Source organism: Colobus angolensis, unplaced genomic scaffold, assembly GCF_000951035.1.
Source record: "Colobus angolensis palliatus isolate OR3802 unplaced genomic scaffold, Cang.pa_1.0 Scaffold6, whole genome shotgun sequence".
Classification (NCBI taxonomy): domain Eukaryota; kingdom Metazoa; phylum Chordata; class Mammalia; order Primates; family Cercopithecidae; genus Colobus; species Colobus angolensis.
The window spans coordinates 8,085,120-8,105,243 of record NW_012119598.1 but is presented as its reverse complement, the minus strand read 5'-3'; the positions used below and the strand labels follow the sequence as shown (position 1 = coordinate 8,105,243).

Below are 20,124 nucleotides of genomic sequence, written 5' to 3'. Positions count from 1 at the left end.
GGCTCACTGCAAGCTCCGCCTCCCGGGTTCACGCCATTCTCCTGCCTCAGCCTCCAGAGTAGCTGGGACTACAGGTGCCCGCCACCACGCCCAGCTACTTTTTTGTATTTTTAGTAGAGATGGGGGTTTCACCGTGTTAGCCAGGATAGTCTCAATCTCCTGACCTCCTGATCCGTCTGCCTCGGCCTCCCAGAGTGCTGGGATTACAGGCATGAGCCATTGCGCTCGGCTGCAACTTTCATTTTCTCATGAGTTTTGTCCCGGGAGTTTTCCTAGTACCCTGGACCCCAGGCAGTAGCAGAACAAATTCAGACTACACTTTTCTGCCTTATAGTCTCTGCTTCCAACTCTAAGGGTCTCATTTTTGTATTTATTCAACTAAGCTTGACTTGATATTTTAGACCCTTAAGCGACTCACACCTGTAATCCCAGCACTTTGGGAAGCCCAAGACGGAGGATTGCTTGAGCCTAGGAGTTCCAGATCAGCCTGAGCAACACGGCAAAACCCTGGCTCCACAAAAAATTTTTGTTTAATTTGCCAGGTGTGGCACATGCCTATAGCCCAGCTACTTGGGAGGTTGAAGTGGGAGGATTGTTCGAGCCCGGGAGGTCAAGGCTGCGGTGAGCCACATTTGTGCCACTGCACTCCCGCTTGGGTGACAGAGAGACCCTGTCTCAAAAAAAAAAAAAAAGCCCTTTCTGTCCTCTGAAGTGAGGTACAGTTAACATCTATAATGAACCGATCACTTTATTGTATTGGAGATACATAATAAAGCTGCAAAATACCAACTAAGCAAGCCTTTCCTTGGGAACATTTGTGCTGCCTTCAAAGGAAGACCTAGGTCATGGAATTGAGTGTAACTGGGTATGTGGTGTTCTTTTTCATGGGGACTGCCCGATCCGTGCTCTGTGGACAATACCTCTTCTGGTAAGCATCACAGGGCTGGCCCATCTGCCGCATCTCTCTGATCAAGCTGTCGAGGATTTCCATCTGGTCATTGGCCTGGGCAAAACACTCATCCAATTCTCGACTCCGAGTCAGCTGTATTCCATCTCCGTACTTCAGTTCCTGAAAGAAAGCGTTCTCATCAAGGAAAACACATACTACCGGGAAGAAAAGCTTCGTGTGCATTAATGGAAGCAAGAGCTTCCACTGTAAACCTGACAAAAACTGTAAGTTTCCTCACTGAAAATGATGTTATTGAGATAAGAAGGTAAACAGAGGGAGATTCATGAACCAAAGTTTGTGGATTATCTTTTAAATTTGCTTGGCTTTTAAAGGCACATTTACCAAATGCTAACCTTCCCCTTGCTTCAATATGTTACATGCTGATCTTTCATATTTACACACAACTCTCATCTAATGGGAATTTCACTGTGATAGGGACACTGTACGGTTATGCCTGATGGGGCCTCTTATGCACAAACTGAGTTTTTCCTATATCTTATGGAAACATAACATTTTAGTTCTTTTTTTTTTTTTTTTTGAGACAAAGCCTTGCTCTGTTGCCCAGGCTGGAGTGCAGTGGTGCGATCTCGGCTCACTGCAACCTCTGCCTCCAGGGTTCAAGCAATTCTTCTGCCTCAGCCTCCTGAGTAGCTGGGACTACAGGCATGTGCCACGATGCCAGGCTAATTTTTGTATTTTTAGTAGAGACGGGTTTTCACCATGTTGGCCAGGCTGGTCTCGAACTCCTGACCTCAAGTGATCCACCAGCGTCGGCCTCCCAAAGTGCTGGGAATATAAGCGTAAGCCACCATGCCCGGCCAATGCTTCAGTTCTTAAAAAGAAGGCTTCTGCCTGGTTAACTGTATTGGGCCAATCAATGTCCTGGTTTTGATGATGACTATAATCATATAAGATGTCACCACTGGGAGAAGCTGGGTACTGGGTAGAGACCCCTCTGCACTATTTTTGCAACTTCTTACGAGTCTATAACTATTTCAAAATTTAAAAAGGGTTTTGTATTTAGAAAAATAAAAACAAAAACAGAAAGCTTCCTCCTCTGCTTCAGTGCCACCTGAAGCAAAATTCTCTGGAATTTTCTATCTGCTGCCTTTACTTGAATTTAGCCAAATGAACCTCATTTCTCTAAACAGAAATGTTAGCAAATATGACACTATTTCCCTAACCTGTTTTTATTGCACATTGATGCATATAAGTAAAAATAAACTGAGAACATGAGGCCATGCAAATTTTCAGAGCTACATGTAAAATGTATCCATAGTCACCATAAATGACTGGTGTGTGTGTGTTCATTATTAAGTCACTGGTTCTACTATTTTGTTTTGTGTAAAGGAATTGGGCCACTGTGAGGAACATTTCAAGGAGTATGTTTCAAATCAGACGCTTGAAACAATTAGAACTGGAGCCAACCTAGTTTGCTGAGCCCCAAATATCTCTAAACATGGACTAAAGTGACATTATTGTTTTAATTGGATAAAGAAACTCAGAACTAGAACCCACACAGTATCTAAATTAAGAAATTAGAACATTAAAATATTATCTAAATAGAACCAGTAAATTCATTTGGTTAAAATCTGTTTCAAATATAGGTTATTTAAAAGGGGTACTTTGTAATGAGGCAGATTCCAGATGTAACCCTGATACCAATGTCAGCATTAGGGAGACTTCGCTGAAAAGATTCAGTAACTCAGGAAAGGGATGGAAAAGATGGCTACGGCCCCACCATTCTCTATTCTGTTTTTAGCACACTTGGAGCAAAGGTGAATGCTAGCGTTTTAAAATGAAGACTTCACACAGCAAATACCACGAACTCCATGATTTCTAATCTGGATTTGATGAGATCCTAGGATGTCTCAGCTATCTCAAGGAACATCTCAGGGTTCTCGCAAATGTTACCATTTCTCCTCAATTTTCCACTGCCTATTTTTCCCGATTTTTCTGTTTCCTGGATAGAATTGTTATCTCAATATAGTCATTTTCCTTGAAAAAAAAAAATCATACTAAATTGATGGTGCACATGAAGATCCATCCCAACCCAGGAACAGAAACATGCCAGGCTGCATTTCTCAGAATGGAAAGTTTCAAAATGTCACGTAAATCATAAATTGCTTTATTTCCAAAAAGGCGGCAATCTATAATGTAAACATTTGTTGGGGGACGACGGAGAAGTGTTTGAAAGCTGATTCCCATTGTTAAACCAACATTACAAATAGGTTAAGAAGACACACATCTCTCTGTAGTCTGTTCTGAAAAACAGCATCTCTAAACACTCCGTGACAGAGGTCAGTGAATGGGGTGGCCCCGGGCAGCAGAAGCTAACCAGAGCACAGTTGGGTGTGGCCAGGGCTTTGGGAGAAGCGATGGGAACAGAGAAAGCTTACGGGCTGCACGATGAGCTCTGCTCGCATCAAGCAGTCGGAGCAGTTCTGCAGCAGCTCCTGGATGGTGTTCTGGTTCTGGTGCCTGGACATCGTGCCGGTTTGACTAAGGAGGCAAACACAAATAAACCAGACATAAAATAACTTAATTCAATTCTGAAATAATTTCAAACTTGCAAAAGTTGCAAAAACGGGACAAAACCACTCCTGTGAGACCCTTTACCCGGAATCCCAATTGTTAACATTTTCTTATGTCTCCTTTATCCCCCTTCTCCACTCTCCATAGATGTGTGTGTATTTATCTACGTGTATATATTATTTTTTTCTGAACCATTTGAGAATAACCATGCCCTTCTACCCCCAAATATTTCAGCATGTATTTATCTCTGTATACATATTATTTTTTTCTGAATCATTTGAGAATAAACATGCCTTTTTAACCCCCAAATATCTCAGCATATCATTCCTAAGGATAAAAACATTCACTTATATATAACTACAAAACAATGATCAAAATCAGAAAATTTACGATTGACATGAACAATTTTCCAATTAATAGAACTTGTTCAGATTTCACCAATGAGCCCAATAATGTCCTTCACAGCAAGTTTTCCCCTCCCAGGTCCAGGATCCAATCCAGATATATATCTCTTTGAGTTATAAAAACACACTTCCGGCAATGACAATGACACAGAGCTATTTCAGCTTCACTCCTGCTTCATCCCACAGCAGTCCCTAATGACAGTCCCCAACACCACAAGTCCCTCTGCAGGAAGGCCTCACGGTGTCAGACACAGAGCATGAAGATTCCACTGGCAAGTCTGGCTGAAGGAAAGGTAGGAGAGGAGAAAAAAGCTTACACTACAAAAGTATTGGCCATTCACAGTGGTTCACGCCTGTAATCCCAGTGCTTTGGGAAGCCAAGGCAGGAGGACTGATTAAGTCCAGAAGTTGGAGACCAGCCTGAGCAACAGAGCAAGACCCTGTCTTAAAAAAAAAAAAAAAAAAAAGATTGTTTTTAAATTAGCCAAACATTGTGATGCGTGTCTGTAGCTCTAGCTACTCAGGAAGCTGAGGTGGGAGGATCACCTGAGCCCACGAGTTGGAGGCTGCCATGAGTTATGATCACACCACTGTACTCCTGCCTAGGTGACAGAGTGAGACCCTGTCTGCAAATATATATATATATTTATTTATTTATTTATTTATTTATTTATTTATTTATTTATATATATATATTTATTTATATATATTCTGTAATTCCTGTAAAAGACAATAATGGTTTTTTAAAAATCATGGTGTGAAGAAAGTGATAGAAAATTTAAATACATTATCTTTATTGCAAAACAAACCCATTCTCCTTTCAAGACGTTCCTAGAACACCTATTTTTCCCTACAATGAAGCTCATTCAATGTACATTCCAAATGAGGCACTTTTCCGGAAGACTCCTAGAAGAAACCTTAAAACAACAGTGGTGTTGACGAAAAATGTTGCAGACGGTCTGTATCTTAAAGAAAGAGATGACAGAGTTTCATTTGCTCTTCAAGCAAGGCATAACCAATGTCTGGCTTTTAAATTTACCAAGATATACTATGCCACAGCACAGCCCACTATAGTTTGGTTTCAGAGAAGTTTAAAGCAGACCAAGTGATTATTTAACATCTGTGAAAAGTCCTCACGGATGTGCTACAAGAAATTGGCTCTTCCTACCCAGCCCTTCAGTCAGGGCCAGCCTGAGCCTGCTTTTATCTGATGCCTGTCTAACCAACTGGATAGTGTGTGTGTGTGTGTGTGTGTGTGTGTGTGTGTGTGTGTGTGTGTGTGTTTTAAAGAAAGAATTTCACCGTTTAAAAAAAAAAGTTTGACAAACAATGGCTGCATTATGCATAGATGGGATAAGATCACAGTAATGTGGGAACTCTTCCGCAGCACCTGCCTGCACTGTCTCACCATAGGAAAGCACTTTATTTTTTGGCCACCCATTTGGGGTTCCTCCCTGCAGGCAAGACTCCTCAACAAGCCAGGACTAGATGAATGTGGGTGAGGAGCCCAGACCTCCCTGGGAACTACTGCCCGAAGAAGACACAAGCTCCTCCAGGCGGGTAAAGGTGAGGTGGTGCCAGAGTCATCCACCTCTCAAAACCAGGACTGCCCCCACCCATCACCAATGCAACCAGTCTCTGTCTTCCACTCCAGATTATACAGGAAATGAGGTCCATTCCTCACACTGCTGAGATATAAGCAAGATCACATGTGTTGTCCTAACTTGTACAGGAATTCCAACTGACTTAGAACACCTTCCAAAACATACCTGTTATAAAACAGAGGAAAGAAATTCAAGAGACAAAGGAAAACATTACGAAACCCAGCAACCTCGCTTAGAACCCTAGAATGAATTAAAAAATTAGGAAGGTCCCGTGTAATGATGTTTGTTTTCTTTATTGAAGGGACATAGGAATACCTTTATTCTGAAACATTAAAAAATTCTGTTCAGCAATTTGGCTCTGAGGGTGATTCCCACAAAGAATGCCAGTCCCAAGCAGATAAATGAAAGAGTTGTCTCTTAGCACAATGGAAAGTCAGGGTTTCCTAAATTATTTAACAATGTGTGCTGCTGTAAAAACGATCACAAACTGAGCTATAAGATGAGGGTGGGACACGCCTGTAATCCCAGCACTTTGGGAGGCCAAGGTAAACGGATCGCTTGAGCTCAGCAGTTCAAGACTAGCCTGGGCAACACAGCATAAACCCCAGCTGTTAAGAAAACAAAATGATGGAGGCAGGGGAAACTGGGTGAGGGTATACACAAACTTTGCACTATTTTGTAACTTTTCTACAAATCTAAAACTATTCTAGAATTAAAATGTATTAAAAAACAGAGACAGGGAGGACAAACACAATTGTTCATTCACAATCGTGAATGAACGCACCGAACTGTGTGAATGTTTTTTATTCACACAATTGTGAATGAATGCACCGAAGTGTACACACACATTTTTCAAAGTGAATTTATGAGACCAAATTCATTTGACCACAAAATATAAAACTCACCAGCTTCTTTTTACCCAAGAACTTAGACTAGTTATACAACAGTTAGAAATGAATTACATCCAGGATAAAGGAGGTAAGGCAACCAAACCTTGGCTTAAAACATTGGTGGGTTTTCTCTATGTTTTAATTCCCTCCCCCTAGTTTTAGAAGACATTCCTATTTCTCTAGAGATCAGTTGGCATCCTATAGAGAAGATACCTTACCTGCCTCCCCTTGCCTACCCATATCTGAACTAAAAAAAAAAACAAACAAAAAAAACAGGTAACTTCATATGCTGCTAATAATACCAAATAAATTATTCGTGCTTTTCTAAAAGATTTTCATATGTTCTTTTTTTTTTTCCCCGAGATGGAGTCTTGCTCTGTTGCCCAGGCTGGAGTGCAGTGGTGTGATCTTGGCTCACTTTAACCTCCGCTTCCCAGATTCAAGTGATTCTCCTGCCTCAGCCTCCCGAGTAGCTGGGACTACAAGCATGCGCCACCACACCCAGCTATTTTTTTTGTATTTTTAGTAGAGATGGGGTTTCACCATGTTGGTCGGCTGGTCTCAAACTCCTGACCTCAAATGATCTGCCTGCCTCGGCCTCCCAAAGTGTTAGGATTACAGGCGTGAGCCACCGCGCCCTGTCTCATATGTTCCTGATATCCACTGGAACATTTAAATGTTTTGTATGGCATGTTAGTAAATAAATTAACAACTGCATAGGAATGGGGAATGCACAAAAATCTAATCCTTTAAAGGGTTGAAAACATAAAAAGCTAAAGTGTTGGAACAATGAAATAAAGAATCTTTGATATCACTATTTGTCTATTGGGAAGTGTGATCTGATTAACCAAATTTCATCATATACACAACTTTTCAAGACCGCATCTGATCCTTAAAACAAGGTCTACTTCTATCTTTCATCTGTAAGAATCCAACTTCAGTCTTAGGTGTGGCCAAGAATTCCCTATGGAAACAGAATGAGGCGAGAAAGGGAACTAGGTATACATCTTGTGAATGACTCAGTCCATCAAAACAAGACAGAGGGAGACTCAGGCCAATTAAGGTATAGGAAATCCACCTTGACAGGTCAGTTTGCTTGTCTTAGCCCAGTGAAGAATCCACACAGAACTCGCTGTACTTAATCAGGGAGGAAGTTCAGGGGAAAGGATTTCGACCCATCGGTTCAGGCTGATGTCAGACAGACACCAGCTGTATGTGTAGCACTGGATTCTTCAGCACGAGAGCCAGGAGAGCTTGCTTCAGGAAACATGCCTATTTTTTTTTTTTTTTTTTTGAGAAGGAGTCTCACTCTGTCGCCCAGGTCGGAGTGCAGTGGGACAATCTCAGTTCATTGTGACCTCCGCCTCCTGGGTTCAAGTGATTCTTCTGCCTCAGTGTCCCACATATCTGGGATTACAGGCACACTGCCACCACGCAAAGCTAATTTTTGTATTTTTAGTAGAGACAGGGTTTCACCAAATTTTGGCCAGACTGGTCTCAAACTCCTGACCTCAAGTGATCTGCCCACCTTGGCCTCCCAAAGTGCTGGGATTACAGACGTGAGCCACCGCACCCAGCCAGGAAAAGCATGTTTTTAAAAGCTGTAATTCAAACCTTTCTAAGTCAGATTATATATATATATATTTTTTTTTTAAATTGACCACATAATTTTAGATTTTTTTTTAATCTCAGAAATTTCTATCTCCATCTGTTGGGCTAAATGGTATGTAAGATTTCTTTACCTCATTCATTCTGTAACTCAATTTTAGGAAACCACCAAAGTCATTCTTCCTTACTGAAAATAATACAAATGTCTATGTTAAGTTCATGGTAAATAAATATATTCATGGTAATTGAATTAAATTTAATTCATATAGTACAGTTTGGGAAAATGCAAAATTCTATTATGTATAAATAAATAATTTTAAAATGATGTACTTACTAACAAGTGTATAAAAATTTTTTAAACCCCTAGCCTCAAAGAAATTTTTAATACTGCTACATATGGGTGTTAGGGGTTGAGAGATTTTCAAATCATGTTACGAATTAAAGTAACAAGCCATGAAGTTCAATTTTTAAATCCCATTTCAGTGGCACAGAAGATAGCAGATGTCATGTGTTTTAAAAAAAAAAGAAAAAGAAAATAACTCATTTGGGTCAAATTTATCAAAAGAATATTGACTTCTAAACCAAAGTAATAGGTGCCCTTTAAAAAAAAACCTCATCCTTAAAAGTTTTTAACTCTTTTGAGAGATAAATGAGTCATACTACAAAGAACCTACCTGTACATACTTTTTTTTAAAGTTCATGCTAAAACTTGTTTAAACAAGTAAGGGTTGCAAATATTTGCATAGAGAGCCCTTCATCTGTGGTTAAAAGAAAACAAGTTCTGCATTCTAATCCAAAGACGGACCACATGAATGTGTGAACAATATTACCAAGATTTCAAGGTTTTATTTTACTACCTTCGAAAAAAATTGTTCTTTAAAAATAGGACTCCAAAACTAGCTGTCCTAAGGCATAAGCTTTACATGTGTTGCCAAAAATATTATTTTTAAAAATACAAGACAAGGTTGGGCGCCGTGGCTCATGCCTGTAATCCCAGCACTTTGGGAGGCAGAGGCCACCTGATTACTTGAACCCAGGAGTTTAAGATCAGCCTGGGCAGCATGGCGAAACCCCATCTCTACAGAAAAAAAATACAAAACTTAGCTGGGCATGATGGCACACGCCTTAAGTCCCAGCTACTTGGGAGGCTGAGATGAGACGGTTGAACCTGGGAGGCAAAGGTTGCAGTGAGCCAAGATTGCACCACTACACTCCAGCCTGGGCGAAAGAGCAAGACCTTATCTTAAAAAAATAAAAATATTCAGAAAGATAAAGTAAAAAAAGTTCACACTTTCAGAAAGATAAAGAAAAAAATAACATAAAAAATACAAGACAAATATTTCAAAGAGGGACATTATAGGCAAAAAAAAAAAAAGTTTTGAAATGAAGAGTGACTCTCTTTGTTTTATAAAAATACTTTTATAATAACTTACACTGCTCATTAGACAGTTGGACCACGCCCCCTAACTTTGCATTTCTTTCTGTTTATATATTTTCTCTCCAACTGGACTCCTTCTTTCCTTCCCTCCTCTTTCTGCCTCTCCCTTCCTCTCTCTCCTCTTTCTTTTGTTCATTCAATCAATACAGGCTCTTGTACATATGCCAGAAAGATTCATATGTCTCTCTGTTTTCAGGTTCACAGAATAACTGCCTAGAAAAAACTCAGGAAATGTGTATTAGGAATTATGACAGTTATGTAATGCATTAATATTAATATTGACCATAAGGCCTATTTGCTTAGCTCTTTATAATTTTCAAAGCATTTTTCACATGTAGTATTTTGAGTTTCTTGAAAGGATCTTGCATAAAAAGAAAATACATTTTTAATACTTCATTTAAGGATGATACTTAACCTCCAAGATTCACTAGCCAGGCGCAGTGGCTCACACCTGTAATCCCAACACTTTGGGAGGCCGAGGCAGGAGGATCACCTGAGGTCAGGAGTTCAAGACCAGCCTGACCAACATGGAAAAACCCTGTCTCTAATAAAAATACAAAATTAGCCAGATGTGGTGGCGCATGCCTGTAATCTCAGCTACTCGGGTGGCTGAAGTAGGAGAATTGCTTGAACCCAGGAGGTGGAGGTTGCAGTGAGTCGAGATCATGCCATTGTACTCCAGCCTGGGCAACAAGAGCGAAACTCTGTCTCAAGAAAAAAACAAAAAAACAAATTCATTAAACACCCTATATATAAATCAGCTGAAATGCCGTGTTAACCATCCTTCAAAAGTTCAAAACTTCGAAAGTTACAGCCTTCTGCATGGAGCTTTCCATATCACACCTATGCATCCTCTCCTCTCTTACATTAGTTTATACACACCTGGCTACCTGCTCCTGGAGAGCAAAGTCCCATGTCTTAGTCATCTTGGACTCCTACAAACGCTTAACCTAACAACGTAAGGTTCTGCACACAAAAGGTACTTAATGTATGTTTGTTTGGCTTAGTAAAGTGGAAGAAAAACAAAGGCAAACAAAAGACCGATCTGAAGATATTTTGGCTCATCGCATTACCCTGATTTCAAAGCTCAACCAGAGAGCACAGCTGTCCCCTCCCCCTTCCCACTCCAGCAGTGAACAAACATGGTGGATGCTTTTTCTCTATAGATTTTAGAAAAACAGCCTCCTTTGATCCTGCATTTTGTCTTCACCCAGGAGCTACAGAAACAGTACTCTAATAAAAGCTCTGCTTCTTTTCCAGGCGGTTTTCTTGACTTTCACACTGAGTGTTTGGCAGATTGTGTTTGCGGGGTAGTGGGAAACTGATCACATATCATTAACTTCAGAAGGGCTTTGAAGTAGGGCACAGTTGGAGTCCACGCCCAGCTCAGCCACTTCCAGTTATACAGCCTGTGACCTTGAGCAACTTAAAGTGACATCCACTGGCAGTGCCTGGAGCTTCTGCCTCTAGGACAGGTAGAACACCCCCATCCTGGTGCTGAGGTGAGGCTCAGAGGGGCACTGCAGAGGCGGAGGCCTCACTTCACAATAGCTTTTACTTGCGGAGGCTGCTGCTGTTGTTATGGTTCTGAAATTTCTTTCCTTTTTTCTTTTTCATGGAGTCTCCCTCTGTCACCCAGGCTGGAGTGCAGTGGCACGATCTCAGCTCACTGCAACCTCCGCCTCCCGGGTTCAAGCGATTCTCCTGCCTCAGCCTCCTGAGCAGTTGGGACTACAGGGGCACACCACCATGCCCGGATAGTTTTTGTATTTTTAGTAGAGACGGGGTTTCACCATATTGGCCAGGCTGGTCTGGAACTCCTGACCTTGTGATCCGCCCGCCTCGGCCTCCCAAAGTGCTGGATTACAGGCATGAGCCACCACACCCGGCTAAAATTTCATTTTTGTGTTTTGTCTTTGCCCCAGTCCACAACTTTAAGGACGTCCCCCAGCAAAATGGGGGTGGGGTGAAAAGAAAAAAAAGAGAGGAGAAGGAAGTAATGGATTGGGTATTAAGTGTGAAGTATTTTCAGGAGTTCCTAAGGTTCCTTACAAGACTCAAATATAACTGAGACAATTCATAGAGAGTGATACACTTTAACAGCACGAAAGAAACTTATTGAGGGTAAGTTCAAAGGCCAGGTGCACTGGCTCTTGCCTGTAATTCCAGCACTTTAGGAGGCCAAGGTGGGAGGATCGCTTGAGCCCAAAAGTTCAAGACCAGCCTGGGCAACATAGTGAGATCTTGTCTCTACAAAAAAAATTTTTTTTTAATTAGTTGGGTATAGTGGCGCATGCCTGTGGTCCTAGCTACTCGAGAGGCTGAGGTGGGAGAGTCACTTGAGCCTGAGTGGTCAAGACTGCAGTGAGCTATGATCATGCCACTGCACTCCAGCCTGAGCCACAGAGCAAGACCCCATCTCAAAACAAACAAACAAAATGTAATTCCAAGCAGAACCTTAGATCTGTTTGCTGCAGCTTCTCACTAAACTGTCTTCATTTTCATGAAATGTAGATTTCACATTCATGAGCCCTTCCAGCCCAAGGTGTCAGTGGCGAGGTATACATTATTGGACTGCGCTAGTATTTTACAAGATGTCACCTCAAATGAGCAGCTCATGTCTGAGTCTTAGGATCTGTGGGGCCACGGCTTCAAATTCAGAACCACACCTGAACGTTTTCAAATGGCAGGGCCACTGGGACCAGCCCAGCAGGAGGGAGATGGAGAAAATCACGGGGTGTGGCACTGCTCTTAGCTGCAGCAACAAGGCCTCCAGACTGAAACCACTCCTTCTAGAACCTCCTGGTCTGGAAAGACTGGTTAGCTGAGAGTCAAGACACACTCCCCAAGTCTCACACCCAAACCCTCCTTTGCTCCACCCTGAGAAGTCAGCATCGAGGCATCAGGGGCATCAGCAGTTTTCCCCTTTCCAAGACATTTCCATCACCTGAGCAATGAAATTATGCCCATATTTAGAGAAAAAAATGACTGTTGAAAGCTGTATTGTCCCATTAAATAGCTCTGACTAACAATTAGTTGGCTTAATGCAGAATCAACTTGACTTTCTTTTTTCCTAAACAGATAGAAACTCTACAAGAGTATTAATGAAAGAATGATTATGAAATATTTCACAGGAATGCAGGCTGAGGAATTCAACAGATTCAAAATAAGTAATAACTCAGATCAAAAAGGGTTTACAAGTAGAAAAGGTGAATTCTCACACTGCAGGTTTAATCTTCTCTTGGATCCTTGCTGTATACTGGATTCAAATCTAGCTTAACCACTTAACTAGCTGTGTGACCTTAGGCAAGTCATTTAAATATTTTAACCTCAGTTTCCCATCTGTAAACTGGGAAGTTTGTTATGAGGCTTGAGATAACGAACTTACTATACCAGGCACATCACCGTGTGTGTGCCGGGTAATGGTAACTATTATGAACCACAGACCTGATATTTTTATAAAATACACAAGTTAAATTTAATAATCACGTAAATGTTACCTGCCACATACTAAGCTCAACTAAATCTTGCTTTGCAATCGTTTCCCAGAAAAGTGTTTAGACTATCTATGCTATGAGTCACTCAAGCTCTGGGCCTGTTTTCTCGGACTCTCCCTTGCCTCTCGCACCCAACTCTTAGCTGAAGCTGTCACTCCACCTTGGCAATACCTACTTTCCCATCCACCGCCCTCACCCTGGTTCAGACTTTCATTCCCTCCCTCCTTCACTGATGCAATGGCTTCCTTAAGCCAATGCCTAAAGAGTCCAGAAGCTCAGTTATGATCGTCTAACTTCCCTGCTCCTCTAATGGAGGAGACTTTCAATGGCTTCAGTGAAAACCTGCCCCAGCTTCCCTCTGCCTATCCAAATCCCTCTCCAGGGCATTCAACGTCTCGAATGCCTTGGTCAAAGAGGATGCTTCCTCCTTTCATCTTACTGCCTCCCTGCTCAGAGGGAATGCTCAAAAAGGAGATCACTCCACAGGCTTCGCAGACTTCTCTCAAACTCTATCTCTCCCCCTGGAAGGCTCTCTGCCCACCCATCTCCACACAGCTGAAATACTCCAAAGTCTAGTTCGACACCACTTCCTTTATAAAGTCTTCCCAGTGCCCCCACGACAGATGTTCTCTCACCTCCTTGTGAAGTCTCTGAAGTCATGTACACCCCTCCTGCGCATTCCGCTTTTGTGTGCTAGTCTTCGTGTACTTATCTTCCTTGGAAGGGCCTACGCTCCTTTCAAGGCTATAGATTTCCACCTTGATCTCCCCTGACCCAACACAGAATGCAGCCGATGCTCAATAAACACTTGCTGAATGAAGGAATTAATGGAATTTGAGATACTTTCATGGTGTAATGACAGGCCTGTCCATTCTAAAAGTCAGGCTGTGAAGGCACAGGGAAACCAAGGTGAGGATCCTTGGGTCCTCAGGCCAACCCAGCTATAAGTGGATTCTGGGATCTTGGGCACGTCCGCAGCTTCCTGTCTCTGAAGTGTGCATGTGGGGTTTCTGCCCAGGCTAAGTGATCCTTAGGGGCCCCCCTGCTCTAAAATTCAGGCAAATGGACCTGTTTGTCTCATGGCAAGAAATAAGCTTCTCTTAAAACCTAATTTAAGACTAACTTTAAAACGTTTATGAAATAATGATCACATGTATCTCAGTTTTGAAATCATGAGATCTGAAGAAAAATAAGCATTAATATTATAACCACATATTTCTGAAGCTTAATGACTATTTTCTGCTTTTAATCCTCCCACAAATCCACCCTTTGATGGGTGAAAGATCTAACTGTGAGACTTTGTTACTTTGATTAACAAATTTCACTACAGATTTGTAATTTGTTTTAATGACAGGAATAAGACTAGAGTAATTCTGCTGTAATTGAAAACAGTATTACTATAACATCCTATCCAAGAAGAATCCAAAATTTACATTTCAAGACATGTACATGTCTATTATTTCATTATCAAGGTTGTAACATTTACCAAAGGTGTCTATTATTTCATTATCAAGGTTGTAACATTTACCAAAGGTTAACAAAATTAAGTAGTTGCAGATTCAATTCAATCTAAAATAAAGACACAAAGAACAGGCGGGTGGTAAGGGAAAAAAGGGGGATTACGATACAGTGAGATCTAATACTGTCCTAAAAATGGGTAAGTGCCGTTCGTGGAAAGGACAGAGAGAGAGAGAGAGAGCTGTTTTAAAGTCATTTTCAAAGGAAAACTAAGAGTTGGACCCTATACACATTCAAATTACTTTATTTAGGGATGGGCTCAATACAAAACACTCAGCTCAAAAATCACCAATCTATTAATGATTCAGCCATAAATAGCAGTTTTTGAAATAAATGAGTTTAAAGTCAACCAACAGTTTTTATACTAGTTTTGGAGCTTAAAAAAAAAAAAGAAAGAAAAGAAGAAAACTACAGAAACCTTTATTTAGAAAATCTTCGGGTCAGAAAAATACTTACGAAATTCTTACTCATCATTCACTTAGCAGAGGGCAGTGGTTCCCTTGGGCATAGAGGGTACCCTGCTTCTACAAAATGCGTGCCACGGCCAAACATATCCCTCCACACAAAACCAGAATGCCACCAGAAAAACTGCTACATGCCCTGTCTTCAGTCAGTCGCTATTACTTGAAAACGCAGCAGTCAGCATTTGTGGGCTATTTTGTAGTCAGTAGCACCACTGCAGGCTGGGACAGGCCCGGGAGGAAACTCCATTGCCAGGATCCCCAGAAAGAATGACCGCCTCCCAACTCTAGCCCTGAACCTGACGCCCTGCTGCCGGGCAGAGCAACATTAATGAGGAGAGAAAACATCCTTCCTCAAAGTCAGGTAATTTTTCACTTGGGTCTCTTGTCCCTTCCCAGGGACGGGAGACTTGATAAGTTTTATAAGTAGGCTTTAAGTTGGAAAAACAGAACACAAGAAATGATACTACACAATGAAAAAACATGGAGCCTGCCCAAAATTAAATGTTTCAGTGAGGAATCCTAATAAAACATGTATCTTGATGCAGTTCATTAACCAATGAATTTATTAAAGTTTTACTTCTCTACAAAAGGTATAAGAAACCAAGGGAGTGAAATATTCGATTAATAATACTGATTATTGTCTATTTAAAAGATAAGAAATCCAGGCTAGCAAAAGCATAGTTATAAATCATAATCAAAATAAATACTCGGTTCATAAAAATGCCAAAAAGAGCTGCTAAAGAATCCTTCCCATTCCATCTGACTTGGATTTAAACTATGTGTAACCCGCACATTTAAAGGATAGATGTGCGTCTCAAATCCTGGAAGACTGCGAGAGAAAATTTAGATTTCAGATTTAAATGGCTGGCAAAATTTTAAAACAAATGTAATGAAAACCCAACTTTTCATTCCTCCTATTGTTTGGCACATTTTCCCTGGAAATCCCCAGACACGTTTCGTTCAGGAAACAAAGAACTCCAAGATTGAGACAATTCTTTGCTAACTCAAAAAAAGAAAAAAAAGGGAAAATAGATTTTCAGGATGCTCCAGAAATAAATGAATCCAAGCAGAAAACAGGTTGCAACTCGAGTAGTCCCCGCCTTCAAAACTGCTTGCAAAACAAAACTGCCCTGGAGCGCATTCAGGTTGCTCCTCCCAGGCCTAGGGCCACAACGCCTGGTAAAGAACCTCCCGACGCTCAGCCTCTTTCCCAAAAGCCCAACACGGGAAGAACTAGCAGGGGGCGGGGAGGTGGGGGGCGCTGCAAAACGCGCACCGCCCACGTGGGCATCCAGAGTCCAGCTCCCGAGACCCGGGACAGGGTCTCTCCCCACCCACCCAAATGACGCCCTCGGTCTGTTTCCGCGAGGATCCAGAGAAGCTGACCCTGTCAGCGGGGGGTCTTCCCGGGGCACCTAGGCCAGGGCGGGCCCCCAGCGTCGTCCTCCCCCCTACACTCCCCTGCCCACACATTCTGGATCAAAGCAGACACGCGGCTGGCGCTCTGCGATCCAAGGCACACTGGGGTCTTTCATCCGGTGTTTTTAAAAAGGAGGAAACAAAAGGCTCAGAGGCAGGGCCACAGGTGCGCTCGCCCGCGGGGGCTGCGGCGCGGACGACCGAGGGGAACAGGCAAGTCCCCGCCGAACTTGGAGCGCCGGGCCCGGCAGCCACCCCGGCGGGCAAGTTTCGTTTGCCGAACCGGGGAAGCCGAAGCGCGGCCTCCTCGGGACGGGACCCCGCGCCGCCCGGACGTGCAGCCTTCATACAAACGTCCTCGGGTGGCCGAGGAGTCCAGGAACCGCCGCAGTCGTGGTCTCGGGGTTACCGGGGATTGGGGGTGAGCGGGTAAAGACTGCGGAGCCCCGAGCACCACTCGGCCACCAGACAGGGCCGGGGCCCCGCTCCTTTCCTCTTTTCCATTGATTACCGTTGGAGAGGTTGGGTTTTGTGGTCGCAGGCCCACCTCGCCTGACCTCCCATTCGCGGGCTGGGACAAAGGCGACTGCAGCCGGGTCCGGCAGGCAGGGGACAGCCCCGCGCTGGCCCGACGCCCGCTCTGACCACCCGCCCGGGCTCGCGGGAGGGGAGAAAGGTAGGACCGAGTGCCCGCTCGCAGGACAGGGCCAACCTGTCCCTTCACGCGTCAGGACACCCGGGTCCTGCTCCCAGCGCGGCCGGGAAGCTCTTTCGGGACCTGGGGCAAAAAACCTTTCCACCTTCGGGACTCGAGTCTCCCCGTCGCCCAGAGGAGGACGGTCCCTCCTCGTCCCGCGGGCCCCGCAGCCCGCGCTCTCCGGGCAGGTACTCACCAGTAGCCGTCCGAGTTCTGGTCGGTGATCACGCCGCGCCGCGAGTAGTAGATCCTGTTGGTGCCCCCGCCGCCGCTGGTCACCTCGTAGCGCAGGTCCGGGCCAGATTCGGCGCGGGTCATGCGGCCCAGAGTGTTGATCCGCGGGTGGGAGCCTCCGTTGCAGCTCATGTCGGCGGGCAATCGGGAGAGCGGCTCAGCGCCGAGGCATAAGCGAGGCGGGCCGGCGCGGAGAAGGCGGAGGGGGCCAAGGACAGGCGGACGGCCGGGGAACCCGGCGGGAGTGCGGGGGGCTCGCGAGGTCGCTGCTCGCTACCTGGGCCCTCCCGAGGCCGCTGCGAGCGCGGAGACGGCGACGGGCCGGGGGCGGGAGCGGGAGGAAGAGCTGTGGCTCGAAGGGCTGCGAGGGCGCAGAGGAGCTGCGTCGGGGCTGGGTGTTGGTGTTGGTCGGCGGCGGCGCGAGTCTCCTCCCCGCTGGCACCGGGCGCCGAGGCCACACCTGGCCGGTTTCTTCCCAGGGCGGGGTGCGGCCGCCGCGCCTTCCCCGCCCCCCCCGCGGGTGTCACCGACGCGCTCCGACCGCCCCTCCCCACCTGCGCCCGCCGCCCGCGGCTCCGCCCTGCGCCACCGAGGCCTGAGTAACGCCGGGCGAGGCGGGGTCCCCGCGACCCGAGCGCCCTGGGCGCGGCCACCGCGGGGAGGACTTGCGCTTGCGGGGGCCGCTGCGCTCCGCGCTGGGGCCGCTCGGGTAGGGAATGCTTGGCCTGGCTTTTGAGGATTTCCTTGGTCCCCGGGCGGAGATAGCTGGAATGGAAGGGCCTCTCGATTGGAGAGTTACTGGTCAAATATTTACTTTTGTTCATCGCTGGAAACGCTACCTACCACGCATTGACTAGAACCACAGTGAGGAGGGAACGTTTTAGATGATAGAGTTTTGTTTGGGGGCTTGTTCTGTTTTGTTTTATTCCAGGTATTCAGGAAATTGCCTCAGAAGTCCGATTTCTGATGTGTAAAACCTTTTTTTTTTTTACAGAAAACCACGACTTCCTGGAAAAGTCTTCACGGTAAATATTAATCTCTTTGGCATAAAGAGGAAAACACTACAGCTATTTTTTCATGGGATAACATAAAAATATAAGTTCCAATTTATTTTATCTTTTCCCTTTTGATGCTCTTTTTAAACGAGGAGTAAAGATTTCAACTCCAGGTCCAGTTTCCAAAGTTTGTACCAGAACCTTGCGGATGCTTGTCTCTCGCGCCCTTCTCCGCAGACCCAACCCTCTCCGGAACTCAGAGCTGTTCACCCAAGTCAGCGGCGGAGGCCTCCTGGGACTTGAGCCTGAGGGTGGCAAAGAACCCTAGACAGAGACCAGCTTGGTACCGATGAGTGACGCGGAGCTTGAACATTCCAGCGACTTGCTCCAGAACCACTCCCAGTTAAAAGGCTGAGTGTTAACTACACCGTAGGCTCCACGAACCGAACCGGGTTTGGATACAGACCCAGTCACACCATCCGTGAAAAGCTGTTTCTATAATATGGAAAACTGTTAAATGACGCTTTAGTAAAAGCCATTTAAAGATCTTTCTAATAAATTTTTCATCTTTCCAAACAATGCCGCTAATTACCTTCTGATACAATGCGTTTCCAAAATGTTTGTGAACTGAAAACAAAAATAAAAAACTACATTTTCATGTTGTAAAGAGAGGGGGGGGACTTTCTAAAATTTGTCATATTATAGCATTTCTCATGACACCTTGACCCTTTAAGGCATAATTTTTGACAAAATGTCTTGTTCTTTTTCTTTTTACAGCTGAAAGTCTTAAATTCAAGGAGTAAACACATATAATGAGATGGAAGTTTATCACTGTTAGCACAACCAATAATTTGCATCGTAGTCTCAATTTCCTCGAATCTTTAATAAAAGCAAAGTAGACAAGTGTTTAAATGATTATGCAGATTGAGTACCCCTTATCCAAAATGCTTGGGACCAGAAATATTTTGGATTCTGGATTTTCTCGGATTTTTGGAATATTTGCGTAGACGTAATGAAAGATCTTTGGGGATGGAACTCAAGCCTAAAAAGGAAAGTTATTAATGTTTTCTATATACCTTATACACATAGCCTGAAGGGAATTTTATACGATATTTTAGATCATTTTGTGCATGAAACAAAGTTTTGTCTGCATTTTGACTACAAGGCATCATATGAGGTCAGGTGTGGAATTCGCCGCTTGTGGTCATCACGTCAGTGCTCAGAAAATTTGGATTTGGGAGCATTTTGGATTTCAGATTTTCAGATTAGGGATGCTCAACCTGTACAAACACTGATGTATAGACAAGCCAGTGGTTTTCTCAAACAGAGTCAATGGCTGGAAGTCAGCCTCTGCACAAACAGCCCATAATATCCATTGGTGGAGGAGAGAAGTACATGCGTGGAGGGAAGTGCATAAGGTACAAAATTTCATTTAGGATGCTTTCCCTCTGTGCATCTCATTTGTTCAGCAAATAATTATAACCTAGGATATGGAAATACTCTACAACATACAAAGATAAATAGGGTCCAGTCACTGCCCTCAAACATGTTATAGTAAAACTTTGATTTAAGAAATTCAGGGGCCCGTGCGGTGGCTCACACCTGTAATCCCAGCACTTTGGGAGGCCAAGGCGGGCGGATCATCTGAGGTCAGGAGTTCGAGACCAGCCTGGCCAACATGATGAAACCCCATCTCTACTAAAAATACAAAAGTTAGCTGGATGTGGTGGCAGGCGCCTGTAATCCTAGCTACTTGGGAGGCTGAGACGCGAGTATCACTTGAATCTGGGAGGTGGAGATTGTATTGAGCAGAGATCGTGTCATTGTACTCCAGCCCGGGTGACAGATCAAGACTCCGTCTCAAAACAAAAA

The 20,124-nt window shown here is 44.0% G+C and overlaps 2 protein-coding genes across 2 annotated transcripts in view; one reads left to right on the top strand and one right to left on the bottom strand.

Moving 5' to 3' along the window:
- Nucleotides 1-838: 838 nt before the first annotated feature.
- On the bottom strand, nt 839-17,863 carry LOC105526801 (desmoplakin-like). The gene is made up of 3 exons (XM_011962906.1): nt 17,220-17,863; nt 3,349-3,451; nt 839-1,069 (listed from the first exon to the last, which is right to left on the bottom strand). The coding sequence occupies exons 1-3, from the start codon at nt 17,387-17,389 to the stop codon at nt 839-841; spliced, it is 504 nt and encodes a 167-aa protein (XP_011818296.1). The 5' UTR covers nt 17,390-17,863.
- The window catches only part of LOC105526800 (isocitrate dehydrogenase [NADP] cytoplasmic-like), a 24,441-nt gene continuing 21,704 nt past the window's right edge, over nt 17,388-20,124 (top strand). Inside the window, 2 exon segments of the mRNA XM_011962905.1 lie at nt 17,388-17,966; nt 18,252-18,282. Of these exon segments, the coding sequence (XP_011818295.1) occupies nt 17,388-17,966; nt 18,252-18,282 (610 nt within the window).

Coding starts and splice junctions, on each gene's coding strand:
- LOC105526801 (XM_011962906.1), bottom strand. CDS start 17,389: ATGAGCTGCAACGGAGGCTCCCACCCGCGGATCAACACTCTGGGCCGC. Junction 3,452..17,219: donor CAGAACTCGGACGGCTACTG/GTGAGTACCTGC, acceptor TTGCCTCCTTAG/TCAAACCGGCACGATGTCCA. Junction 1,070..3,348: donor CAGAGCTCATCGTGCAGCCC/GTAAGCTTTCTC, acceptor GCTTTCTTTCAG/GAACTGAAGTACGGAGATGG.